We start from the raw sequence: 13,589 nt of genomic DNA, 5'->3' as shown, positions 1-13,589 counted from the left end.
GCTCTGTGTTTCTTTGACGGTAGCGACCTGTTTTGCTTTGACACGGCGCTAACAACAGCACCGCTTCGTTTCAGACGCGATGTGTCAAAGAATCTCAAACGCTGAATACCGCTACTGATGATGTCCTCATCCAGCATGGCATACTCGATATGAACTAGTGTATTTGTTTGCTTTTAATGGAGCGTGGGATGATAACCTGTTCATATTTCTTTTGCAAGGGGCAAATAGGCAAGCAATAGCGCACAGGAACCGTGAAACAAACAAAAACGCACTGTTGTAGACGCTGCACGCGCGCACGTAAATCAGTACGGGCTGGCATGCGACGCGAACACGCATCCACACTGAGTAGGGTTCGCCGCTGCACCGCAAGGGGGCGACTCTGCTTGATCTCGAGGCTAATTGCTCCACATATATAGTTAAACAAATTACATGTGAAATGAAACGCATTTGCAAAGTCATGTTTAATCCTCTCGGGATGGCAATCACAGTGACAGGATTCCTGCCATTTCACCGGTTGGGTTGTGCGCGCGCATTTCAGAGCGAGTCTTCGGTGTCTTCTTTCCTTCAATAAATATTCAATTGTTAGCCCAGCCTTGTCTTGTCCTCTTCTTTCCTGTGTCTCGTATTTTAGCTGGTTTAAAATGAACAGTGAGAGGGCCCTCTAATTCTGGAGCGTTTTTCTTGAATGACAGAGAGGAGCTTTAGGGTTCCCTTCATATTGTATCAATGCTACCATCTGTCTCGGACCTTCCACTCCGTATTTAATCTTGTGCATCTATTTGTTGCGATGCTCATGTCACTTTTGTTGCCAGCATAACATCTTCACATATTCACGCACCGCTTGCAACTGGTACCTTCTCATCTCCATTTTCCTGTTTATACGTAATCGAGCACATGAGCGTTGCAATGTACAAAGTAAGAAATGTTAGCCGCATTTAAAGTACCAAGACACTGTGCTCGTGCCGATTTGATGTGTAGTATAGAAGTATTTTCTTACTACCACTGTAGCACTAGCTGGCGATAAAGGCGCTGCTTTTTGCTATAACCCGATGCTACCGACTTGTTTCTAAGCAGGTAACCCCAAGGAAAAGGAGGGGACCAGAAAAGCTAAGACGAAGCTACTTACCGCGATCTTTCTTTCTCCGGAATGGCAGTGAATCCAGACCTATCCCAAACAATATCCATGAGTCCAGCGCATTCCCTAAAACAAAAAAAAAAAAAAAAACAAAGTTCAACAAAAATTTATTTCCCACGTATTTTCTCGCCATTTCTTTATGGCGAGATGAGAACGAAGCCGAGGCGAATGCATCAGTACGTCAAAAGGGTGACAGCTGTTTGTTTCTTGTTTCGCGAAGTCGCTAGCAGTCGTTGTCCGAAGAAATGGAATACGGAGAAGCAAGACGCAAATAAAGGGAGGGACGCGCTTCTCATTAGTCGGTGCAAGTGTATGCCGTCCTCATCAAGCCGAATGCATCATTCAGTGTAGCGATGCGATGAACTAGAAATAACAAAAAGGTTTGACTAAAAAAAAGCGTATTGCTCGTTTTGTTCGTTTTCAACCAACTTGAATTCTAGTCGAATACGTTTAAAAATGTTCGCTATAGGCGCGAATAATTGCACAAACTCGTGCCCGCACGTGACGCTTAAGAGAGAGGCGAAGGATCGGAAACGCCAACAAGCAAATATTGCAGACGTTCGCCACTTTTTACCCTTTTGTAGGGCACTCAGATATACTGCACATTTTCTGGGAAACCGCCTTTGAACGGATTTTTTTCTCACATATTGTTTATCATCACGTTAACAACCAATACAACTGCGAATGTTTCCTTGGCAGGATTCTATTTTCTTTCTATTATTTTTGAAAAATGCGCTCCATCGGTTTTTTTGTGGCAGCCTGACTTATTTGTTATGAATGAAGGGCGAAATTCGGAAGCAATATTTTGGCGCGCATTGAAAGCTTAGTTAATTTTGTTCATAAATGTGTCTAATTCTGAAGTTGCCTTACAATGATTAGAAAACGCACGCCATTGTTTTTCAATGGAAAGTTTTAATTATTGGTGAGCGGACAAGAAGCATTTCGCAAATAATCGGGAGCTTCGACCATTCTCATCAGCACATGCATAGTAGTATCTCCTAATGTCCCCTAGTTACTTCAGATATAGCGAGTCCCTGAGCTGCGGACTTGGCTTTAGTTTTTGAAAAATAATGACAAAGATATTGCATGCACAAAACTGGATCCTAAAAATCAACGTATGAAATGGGGCATGTACGTCCATATTAGCATTGAATGGCGCAAGGTGTGCGACAAATTTGTACCATTGAACTACGACATCCCACAACCGCCTCATTAAGTGGTCTATAACGAAATACACAAAACGAAACTGAGCGCGGCTTGCATAAAAGTAATTTGCACTTCTTTCCCCCTCGTGGAACGCCAATGTCATACATTTTCATCTCTCACGGGGTTGTGCTCTGTGCCGCTGGACAAGGCTTCATACGACGAGCAAACCATATTTGGGGATTTTTTTTTTTTTACCCTGCCTGCTCATTCGGAAGAAATTCTTGCTGCTGGAGGCTCTGAGTATGTGATTATCGATGAAGTGCAGCGCAGAAAAAAAAAAAAAAGAAAGAAAACTCCACGTGTTTTAAAAATTACTACACCTAATTCAGTTTTTAGGCTAGATAAATTTCAAGATTTTTCGGCATTGCAAAATATTTCTTGTTATTACTTGTCGTCTTTAATACTGAACACAAATGCTCATGACCATCTAGATTTGTTGCTGTGCATGCAGAAAAGAGGATAACACACCGGGTGTCTTGATTTTAATTTTTGCCAGATCTCATATAATAAAATAATTGCGATTCCTAGTCGAGGCGTTAACTATCAGCTGAATCACATAAATTATTCCCTATCTTCTCTCTGTACAGTACCAAAGCAACGGAGCAAGTGTCTGATGTCCGCGCCTCTACCGAGATACTCTTCCCTCTTGGTGTCCACAATGCCCTGGGCGATATGGTTCAGCCACTTCTAGCCTCTAATGTCTTACTCGTACGTTGGTAGGCCGCCACATATTAGACTCTATCTAAACACGTTTCGAGTCAGTTCTTTCAGACAAAGCCCAGCCTTCCTTACATATCCGTAGGCACCTCAAAATTCTCCTTATCGCCGCATTTCATATAGAACGAAAGCGGGAGAGGCCCTCAGCAAACGTCCCCCACACACTGGAAAGGGACGTGGGTCATGTGGAAGCCTCAGAACATCAAATTTAGTGCTTGCTTGCTTGCTTGGAGGGGTTGATTATCAGGGCCAGTCGCTAGTTGGTAGCTCATTCTAAAATGCCGCAATTGGAGGAAACTGAGGATGGCTTACATTCTCAGTGAATCAAAATCGGCAATCAGAATTTTCACTAAATCAGTTTCTCTGCAACTACTTCTATTTTAAATTAACCTTCCTTGCAGTTGCGCTATGTCCAACATGGGTGCCTGAACAGTGGACCCCTCAGGTGCAGTTGCGGTATGTACAACTTATATGGGCGCCTGCAAACTCCCGTCCTCGTGAGAACGAGGTTGCAACACGGAAAGCCGAGTTAGTTGGTAGGAAAGTTTTGTGGAAACAGCACAAAACACACTGGGCAAGAAAGAGAACGGGAGAGCGAACTACATCTTTGCCAATCCGCCCTTGTGAGTATGTGCCATGTTTCAAGAGGCAAAACAACAAAACAACTAGTCGGTCTTCTTTCATGTCCGCTGCCTTTTACGCTGTTTCCACAAAGAACGAGGTAGCTGACGATTTACCATGAAATTTCGCCGATCAAAGTGTACCAAACTTTATTGAGGACAACGAGGGATTGTGAGGTTTCGTGCCACGAAATTAACCAATATTATCGTCTTTAGCGAACTCTGTATCCCGCCAACCCAAATTGCTCAATGAACACCAAAAGGCAGCTTGAAAGCAACTCCACTTTCCCCAACCTGGTGCTTTATTTATTCACATACCCAAGTATCTACCCACTGCGTATACAGTGTGACCAACGAGCCACTCTATCACATATGTGCGTGCTCAAAAGATCCCCCTTTGCAAGGGCTACCTCTCTCATTCTGAGAGGTGTGTGTGTGTGTGTGTGTGTGTGTGTGTGTGTGCGTGTGTGTGTGTGTGTGTGTGTGTGTGTGTGTGTGTGTGTGTGTGTGTGTGTGTGAGGGGGGGGGGGTAGGGGTCACATAGCTCAGTTCAGACCAGGCTACTCAAGTCCGGGCCATTGAGCAAGCCACAGGGGTCGCCGGAGGCCAATGGCTGTCGGCCACCATAGTCGGGTTCCGCCCCACCCTTTTAACCTTGGACTAAAAATGGATGTTTTCCCTTCTTTGAATCCTCCTCTCATTCCTTCATGTCCCCTAAAAGGAAACGAAGTTGCAAGCTCTAGGCTGGCTGCCTCATCCAACGGATACGGCTGAAACTCTACTTAACAAAGAGTTGGAGCATTACGATAGGTAGGAGCAGAGAAAGTGGGGCTCACCAGTCCTACTGCCTTCTGCGAGGCCTTTAGCATGGTAAACAGCACGTCCCCTTAGCTATAAACGTGATTTATTACACAACCGCGAAGCAACACACTTTGCAAGGAAAAACAACAACAACAAACAAACAAACAAAAAATGCAAAAGCATAAAACGCTAACAGCTATAGTGCTAATTGTTCACACCGGTTATAAGGTGCAATCACGCTTCTAGTATTTTGTCTCGTAGACTTCGTTGTGATGGAATGGCTTACCTCTTGAAGTCGAAAATGCTGCATATAAAAATCTTCAGCCGATGGTCAGGCGTCTATGAATTAAAAAAAAATATATATATATTATATATATATATATATATATATATATATATATATATATATATATATATATATATATATATATATATATATATATATATATACACAATTTGTAACAGATTTGTTGATCAGAGCTGCATTTTATGTTGTATCCCCTTATGTTCGTCTGTTCGTTTCTTGGATTATACCGCCTTGCGCTGGCCTCTATACTTAACTGTTCAAAGCCTTATCTGCATGGTCGACTAATAATGATTCTAAGGAAGCCGTCAACGAACTGCATCAAACGTCTCCAAACCGACATCATTGCTACAAGACGATGAGCGCCTATATACTTTTAGCTTTTATAGTAAAACGGCTTTGTTAATAAGTTGCTGCCAACTTGAGAGCAATGAGCAAATCCGCGGCAGCGGATGCTATACGTACAGGGTGCGATGGCCTGGAAACATTTACCACGTACTGTACGAAAAATGGATGCCTTAAAAAGCGCGCAACTCACATTATCGTGCAAGAAGATACTGGTCGCATCCTGAGAAAAAACTGTCATGAAATCGTAGCTAATGGACTTGCATGCACCTAAGCTAAACCCATGGGATGTGTTGTGGTACGCCAAAGGGGAGATCTCAGGATCACTCGAATCACTTAAGATTCTGCACACTGCTGAAAAGTTTGATTTAGCAGTATACACAAGCAGCAAGAAATCCGGTGATGTTTCGTATATGCCTATCGCAGATGCAAAATAAATTGTAGGTCAATAAGTGCTTGAATCGCTATACGCCAGAAAGGATACTAGCTTAATTATTACTGAGCCGTGAAATAATGACTGACCAGTTAGCAGCGGATGACAGCGGCTGTTTATAGAAGCGGTCTTATCCTTTAATAGGCTTCAGTAGGCTGGTAATGTTAACCGAGAATAACGCGACGTCATGTAAGTTAACGCGATGTCTTGTAAGTGATGTCAAGAAGCAGTTATGCCTTTTACCTTAGTCTTCCTCGCGGCCAGGAGTGGTCGCCGAGCGTGCGCGAACGGCGTCCGGTAAACCGAAATACGTCTGTACGTCCTGCTATGCTAAAAGCTTCTCTTACTAAATGCTCTGGTACACAAACTAGTTGAAGCTCGTGGGGAAAATAAAGAAGCGATTCTACAAAAAAAAAAACAAGAACAAAATAAAAACGCCTTAGTTTTTGCAGGCAGTCTCACTCAGGGCAACTATGCACTTTTCGGTATTGAAAGTTGCATTTAAAGATGGATTTTGATAGGAAAACTTTAATAATCGATTTATGCATTGGTTGATTCTTGTGAGTGGAAGTGTGGTATAACTTCAGGGATGCGCCCAATAGGAAATTCTTGCCGCGGCAGAGTTCGCTTCAGAAGGCTCTCGGCGGAGCGGACACCTGTCACTTGACTTTTTTTATTTCTAGGTTATAACAGTTTTTTTTTCTTCAGTTAAACCTTTGTTATTAGAAGGTTTAGTTTCTTATTGATACAGTGAGGTCCAATTTTCCCTTAGTGTCGTTTTGCGAAAGTTGGTCGTATTAGTTTCCTTTTCGCTGCTCCTTGGTATTGCTTCGAAATTTCTGCTTTTGTCTCTTTATTCTGGCCACATTGGCATGTTCACGACTTGGAGGCCGGTTGCGAAACATTCGCGGATCAAGCCAACGACCACGACGAGCTCGGCGCCGCATGCATTTAGAGTCCATAGACACCGTCTTTTTTACAACGCTCACCTGAAGAACCTTGCAGCAGACCGCAGGGCACGTGGTTTCCTCAACTCGAAGGCTGTTCTCCGAGAAATACTCGCGTACACACTGTTCGACGAACTCCACGCCAACCACGCGGTATCCGAGGTCAAGAAACCTGTACGTTACAGGTAGCTGTCAGAGCAAATGATCCGGACTCGCCTGTCGAAAGTGTCAGTTTCAGGCTAAAGGCTGAGGACATTCAATCTAAATTCGAGATTATCCAAGAAGGATGAAGCAAATGTAGAGCAAACGCGAAAAAAGTGAACTCCACTTAGGGCATTGCTTTCTTTCCGCTAAATGCACTTAGACGAACTGCACTTTGACGATAGTAATGACGAATGCTTCTGTCCATTTCAAGCGGTCTTAATGTTCTCATTTTACGCTTTGGTACGGCTTGTAATGACTCTGGTAACACATTCAGATTACTTTCAACTGAATCTTTCATTGCTTTAGGAAAATACGCGCAGTTGAGGACTGGGAAACAGGATACAAGAATCAAGGAACTCTCGAGGAAGCTAAGAAAGGCTCCTGAGGTATGACTCCAGGCGCAACTGGCAACACTTTGCGAGAGTGCGAAGCGTATGCCAGAGAAGGGAGAGCTTCTTGAGTTGAGATTAAGCGAACTGTTGATCCTTTTCCCGAAATCATCGATATGGAGCGGCGTCGGCGCAAACTAGTCCAAGGAAGTTCGGAACTTGCGGAACATCCATAAACAGCGTCATTTGCTCCATAGCTTGAGGAAAAACAAAATTAAAAGGAATAGAGGTTATTGCTGAAAATGCTTTTTTAGTATACTCATTGATAAAAAAAACGTATAAAACGTTTCAGGGACAAGCTTTTTCGCATCATGGATCCGAGGTGCAGACGGGGCCTTATAGTTTTTCCAGCTAACAAAAATAAATACATTCGTTATTTCTGTTAGGTCTATAGACTCTGGACGAGCGCAGTGCTTTTCCACTATCGACTCTGGAAGATTTACGATGGAAAGCATGTGTGCAATGGCAGACTTCCACTCAGTACTAGAAACCACAGAGAGCTATAAATATAAATGACATCTATAATTGATACACCAAGATTGGCTGACCAGGAGATTATATATTCCTTATACCGATAATCACCATAAGACTAATTCTTGTCAGATAGCAGCAACAAAACACGGAAAAAAAACCCCAACGTGTGCCTTGGACTCGTAGACTCGTATATATATATATATATATATATATATATATATATATATATATATATATATATATATATATATATATACAAGTGAAAAATTGCTTCATACTGTTTCCAAGTTTATTTGGAGTCGACGTTTCGGCAGGAGCCTTGCCTTTGTCAAGACTGAGGGTACATGGTTCTTGTTCGTCTTCTTGTAGTGTTGGCAAGAGGTGATACAAACAGAATATGGGCACATACAGGGGAACCAGATGGGCACGCACAACACACACATACACACACGTGCGGAGAGCAGGCTAGGCCCAAAGGGTCATCCAGGCAAGGCATCGGCCGCCAGGAGTCATCTGAATACAATACAGTTAGACTGTGAAGGAGGCGGACCACTGATGAATTGACGCGTTTGAATTGTGGTGCTGGCGGAGACTCTTGAGAGTTCCTTGGACTGCCGGGAGATCAGATCAGTCGATATTGTCGACCATAAACCCTGACTGCTCATTGGAGGGTCAAATTCTAAAGTTAAAGCTAAGCTACTTTGGTCATCTGATGAGAAGAGAGGAGTTGCTGGAGAAAGATTTGATGTTGGGAAAGATTGAGGGTCATCGGAGAAGAGGTAGGCATCGAACGCGATGGTTAGATGGCATCCTCGAGGCGCTGCAGATGAAGTTATGTGATGTTAGGAAGATAGTGAGAGACCGGAAAGCGTGGCGTGATATGGTCCATAGGGTCACGAAGAATGGGACACGACTGAGCGGCTGAACTGAACTGAAATGACGCCTTAAGCCATATTATGGGCGCTAAAGGCTATTCATGTTTGCTTTGCAATGTTTGTGATAATTCATGTCGGTTTATTTTGAAACATCGAGGCGATGTTTTTTTTAAGGGAGGAGTAATGCCGCGAATTGTTTAAATCTTTATTTGTTCCTGGTCGACAGCTGCCGGCATGCGGCCTTATAATTATTCTGGCGCGCTTATCAATTCTGTATCCCGTGTTTGTTCATGCTCGTTGTCGCGATACGGCGCGTTATCATTTTCTTTGTCGCGAACGATGCACCGAGATCTGTCTCGAAGATTCCGATCACTCGCGTATGTTTCTACAATGTTCCAGGTTGTGCTACTAGCAGTTTTCGTCGTTATCTAGATTGTTCTGAGCAGCCTTTAAATTGAGCGTTGACGAATGTGACGGGCATTCTTTGTTCGAAGATCGACGAACCCGTTTGTTGCTTGTTTAGTTCTTTTGCGGGCGCAAGTCAGCCCAGTAAAGAGTTAATTTCACTACCATAAAGTTTGTGTCTTCTTTTGGTGTCAACGACCTTGTCACCACTACGTGACAATATATTGTGAGCCACCGCTCGAACAAACGTCATTATTCCAGCCACAATCTTGAACGCTGCGCGTGATCTTGCGAACACCGGTGAATGATGACGATGCTGCATATGTACTTGTGAAAGAGGTGGAAGTTCTGGCACCGCGCTCACACGAATCTCCCCGGCAAGGAAGCGGTCATCCTGGTCGCCATTTACATGGAAGCGGATCGGTGGGTGTACGCTTCATTCGCGAAACATGAACAACGTCTTCTGAGTGCCGACGCCAATCGGTGATGTTATGCGATGAGACAACGCTGTAGTTCACGAGAGATGTTTGCTGGAGCAAGGTGTAAGGACCGATATAGCGATGGAGGAACTTCTCTCACAATCCAGGCGTGCGGATCGGCGTCCAGAGTAGCACTTTTTCACCGGTTGCGAAGGAGGTGGTGCTGGTCATAGCGGTGCTTCCGTTCTTGCTGGGCGGCTTCCGTGTTGCGGCGAGAAATTTCCAGTAATGGGCCATACGTGTAGAAAACTGGTCGGCCAACGATGTAGATGGGGAGGCAGGAGCAGAGAAGAAGGTGGTGACGAATAGGGTTGTTGGTTGACGGCCATAAACTAAGAAGAATGGGCTCTAGCCAGTGGTGCGTTGAACGGCGATATTATAGGCATAGGTAACGAAAGGCAAAATGGTGTCCCAGGTTTTATGATCAGGACTGACGTACGTAGATGGATATCATGCCGGACATGGTGCGGTGAAAGCGTTCGATGAGGCCATTGGTATGAGGATGATAACTAGAAGATATCTTGTGGACGGTGTTGGCAGCGTGGAGCACTTCCGCCAGGACTTTGGAAAGAAATGTCCTCTCACTGTCGCTAATCAAGATACGAGGAGCACCATGACGCAAGACGATCGCTCGCAGGAAAAACTCGGCGACTTCAGAAGCGGCACCGGAGCAAAGAGGGGCTGTTTCAGCGTATAGCGCGTCAGATGGTCAATGACGGTTACAATCCAGCGATGACCGGCGGCCGTGAGAGGTAGGGAGCCGAATAATCACTCTCGACAGAATCGATAGGCACGGATGGGCAAGGAAGAGGTTGCAGGGGGCCGGCAGGAAGAGATGTTGACCACTTACGATGTTGGCAAGGCGCACACAATGATATGTATTTTGCGACGCTGGTAGAAAGCCCGGGCCAAAAGTAGCGGCTTTTTGTACGGTCGTACGTCTTGTGGTATCCTAAATGGCCGGCGGTGGCATCGTCATGGTAAGCCTCCAACTCTCGATGATGGAGAGAGCGAGGAACAACGGGAACCCACCGGTGACCAGTCGTGTGGTATACAGAGTGGTAAAGCATTCCGTGTTGGAACCGGAAAGGGCGAAGCTGACGACGCAGGCGATTGTTGGGTGCCGGTGATTGACCGCGGAGGCGAGCGATAATTGTGCTGCAGTAAGGATCAGCCTGCTGAAATGCCGGGAAGTTATTGCTTAGGTCCAGCGGAGAGGCCTCGATGGGTGCAACATCTAGACGATTACCGGAAGGCTGACGTGAGGGGCAGAGTGTAGTGGCCGCATGGGAGTTGGCTGGAGTAAAAGACAGCGGGCAACGAAAGAGGGCGTCAGCATCGAGGTGTTTTCTACCGAATTTGTACGTGATCATCATCATCAGCCTGATTATACCCACTGCAGGGCGAAGGCCTCTCCCATATCTCTCCATTTAACCCGGTTCTGTGCTAGCTGCATCCACTTGACCCCTGCGAACCTCTTAATCTCATCCGCCCACCTAACTTTCTGCCGCCCCCTGCTACGCTTTCCTTCCCTTGGAATCCAGTTTGTTACCCTCAGCGACCATCGGTTATCCTCTCTTCGCACTACATGTCCTGCCCATGTCCATTTCTTCTTCTTAATTTCCACTAGAATGTCGTTAACTTGAGTTATTTCTCTGACCCACTCTGCACGCTTTCTATCTCTTAATGTTACCCCTACCACTTTTCGTTCCATAGCCCTCTGGGTTGTCCTCAACTTAAGTAGAACTCTCTTGGTTAGCCTCCACGTTTCAGCCCCATAGGTGAGTACAGGCAAGATGCAACTGTTGTATACTTTCCTCTTGAGCGATACCGGTAAGCTGCTAGTCATAATCTGCGAGTGCTTGCCAAATGCGCTCCATCCCAATCTTATTCTTCTTGTTATTTCCTTTTCATGGTCCGGATCTGCGGTTGCTACCTGTCCTAAGTAGATATATTCGCCTACTACTTCCAGTATTTCGCTACCTAATGTAACCTCCTGTTCTTTCCCGAGGCTGTTGAACATTACCTTAGTCTTCTGCATATTGATTTTCAAGCCTACCTTTCTACTTTTCCTGTCTAGGTCATCAATCATTATTTGCAGTTCATCCCCCGAGTTGCTTAGCAAGGCAATGTCATCAGCAAATCGCATATTACTGAGGTATTCTGCATCTACCCTTATCCCTAACTGCTCCCATTCCAAGTCTCTGAATACTTCTTCTAAACAAGCTGTGAATAGTACTGGGGAGATTGTGTCTCCTTGCCTAACACCTTTCTTTATGGGAATTTTGTTACTTTCTTTATGCAGAACTATGGTTGCTGTACAGCCACTATATATATCTTCCAGCACTTTCACGTACGGCTCGTCTACCCCCTGATTTCGCAATGCCTGCATCACCGCCGAGGTTTCAACTGTACGTGATGGTGAAGGTATACTCTTGTAAACGTAGCACCCAGCGGCCGAGTCGACCTGATAAGTTCTTTAACGACGACAGCCAACAGAGCGCACGATGGTCGGTGATGATTGTGAAGTGGCGGCCATACACATTTTCGGATCGAAATTTTTAAACAGACCAAACAACGGCAGGTCAGTCTTGCTTCGTAATGCTGTAGTTACGCTCAGATGCTATGAGAGAACGGCTAGCGTATGCCACAACCTACTCTTTGGACGCAGCGTTGCGTTGCAAAAGAACGGCACCGATGCCTTGTCCACTAGCGTCAGTATGAAGAATGGTGGGAGCTGTCTCATCAAAATGTCGAAGCACATGAGTTGAAGTGAGTGCTTGCTTGAGGGTTTGGAAGGACTGTTCACATACATTGGACCATAAGAAACGAGCGTCAGACTTCAGGAGGTTCTGTAAAAGGGCCGCAATAGAAGCAAAGTCTCGGATAAAACGTCGGAAGTACGACGCTAACCCGAGGAAGCTGCGAAGTTCTTTCTGGCGTTTGGGCTGAGGAAAATTATTTACATCTGCAATTTTGTCGGGATCAAGCTGTATGCCCGCCTTGCTAACGACATGGCCGAGTACTGTGATAGTTTTGCTGGCGAAGTTGCATTTTTTGGTGTTGAGCTGGAGACCGGCTCGTGCCAGAAATATGAGAACTTCTGTTAGACGGTGCAAGTGCTGGGTGAAGTCCGACGAAAAGATGATAATATCGTTTAGATAACGCAAGCACGTCTTCCATTTCATTCCTCGAAGCGCACTGTGTCGATCATGCGCTGGAAGGTGGCTGGAGCATTACATAAACCGAAAGGCATCACATTGAATTCATAAAGACCATCCGAAGTAGCAAATGCAGTCTTGTCCTTGTCGGATTCATTCATGGGAATATGCCAATATCCCGAGCGCAAGTCGAGACTTGAGAAATACTCTACTCCCTGAAGACAGTCCAGTGCGTCATCGATACGTGGTAGCGGGGAAACATCTTTGCGGTGTATCTTATTAAGGGCCCGATAATCCACGCAAAACCGCACAGATCCATCTCTTTTCCTTACGAGAACAACAGGAGAGGACCAGGGGCTGCTCGATGGCCGGATGGTGTTTCGCGCGAGAATGTCGGCAACTTGGTCCTTAATGATTTTGCGTTCTGATGAGGAAACGCGATATGGGCGGCGACGAACAATGCTTGATCCCCCAGTCTCTATGCGGTGGGAGGTGATTTTGGCCTAAATTTGACGTACACACATAAAAAGAGTCTCCGTTTCAAAAGGACTGCGCAATGCCGCCGACTCTTCAGAAGTTAGGTCAGTGCTGATGGTTGCCGCGAGTGCCGAGGAAGGTCGCTGGGGTAAACCATCAGATGGTGGAGCACAGGAAAGCGGTGCGAGGGGAACAGGATCTCCTTCAAAAAGAAAGCCAAAAGTTCCTCCTGTCGGTAAAAATAAAGGCTTGGCACGAGTGTTCATCGCCGCGACAACCGCGCAACCGCGGTTCAAAACAGGTGAGGCAGGAGGCAAGCGTTATGCCGTCGGAGGTCGACCGTGGTGCTGGCATCACTAAAGCATCGCCGTCAAGTGGATAATCGAGGTTAACAATGATGAGGTGCTCACGGCCAGGGTTCAAAATGTAGTCAAGGGCAGCGAGCACACGTAGTGGGGAGGAGGCAAATTCTGGTTCGAACTCAGCGTCCGCAATGTGAATGAGGCGGTCACGGCAGGAGATAAGGGCAGACGCCGACGATAAAACTCCCAGCCTAAAATTAGTTCATGAACGCATGACGGAATCACCACAAACTCAATATTATGGCGCTGGTCGTC

At 45.5% G+C, this 13,589-nt stretch overlaps 1 protein-coding gene across 1 annotated transcript in view; it reads right to left on the bottom strand.

Moving 5' to 3' along the window:
- The window catches only part of LOC146190267 (putative thiopurine S-methyltransferase), a 47,988-nt gene that overhangs the window by 24,744 nt on the left and 9,655 nt on the right, over positions 1-13,589 (bottom strand). Inside the window, exons 3-5 of the mRNA XM_084599759.1 lie at positions 6,551-6,680; positions 4,766-4,818; positions 1,127-1,201 (exon numbers count right to left, since the gene is read on the bottom strand). Of these exons, the coding sequence (XP_084455885.1) occupies positions 1,127-1,201; positions 4,766-4,818; positions 6,551-6,680 (258 nt within the window). The remainder of the gene's footprint in view (positions 1-1,126; positions 1,202-4,765; positions 4,819-6,550; positions 6,681-13,589) is intronic.

This window comes from Amblyomma maculatum, chromosome 4 (genome assembly GCF_055883805.1).
Source record: "Amblyomma maculatum isolate TAMU_Amacu chromosome 4, ASM5588380v1, whole genome shotgun sequence".
Taxonomy (NCBI): domain Eukaryota; kingdom Metazoa; phylum Arthropoda; class Arachnida; order Ixodida; family Ixodidae; genus Amblyomma; species Amblyomma maculatum.
This window is presented reverse-complemented; position numbering and strand designations above follow the sequence as displayed.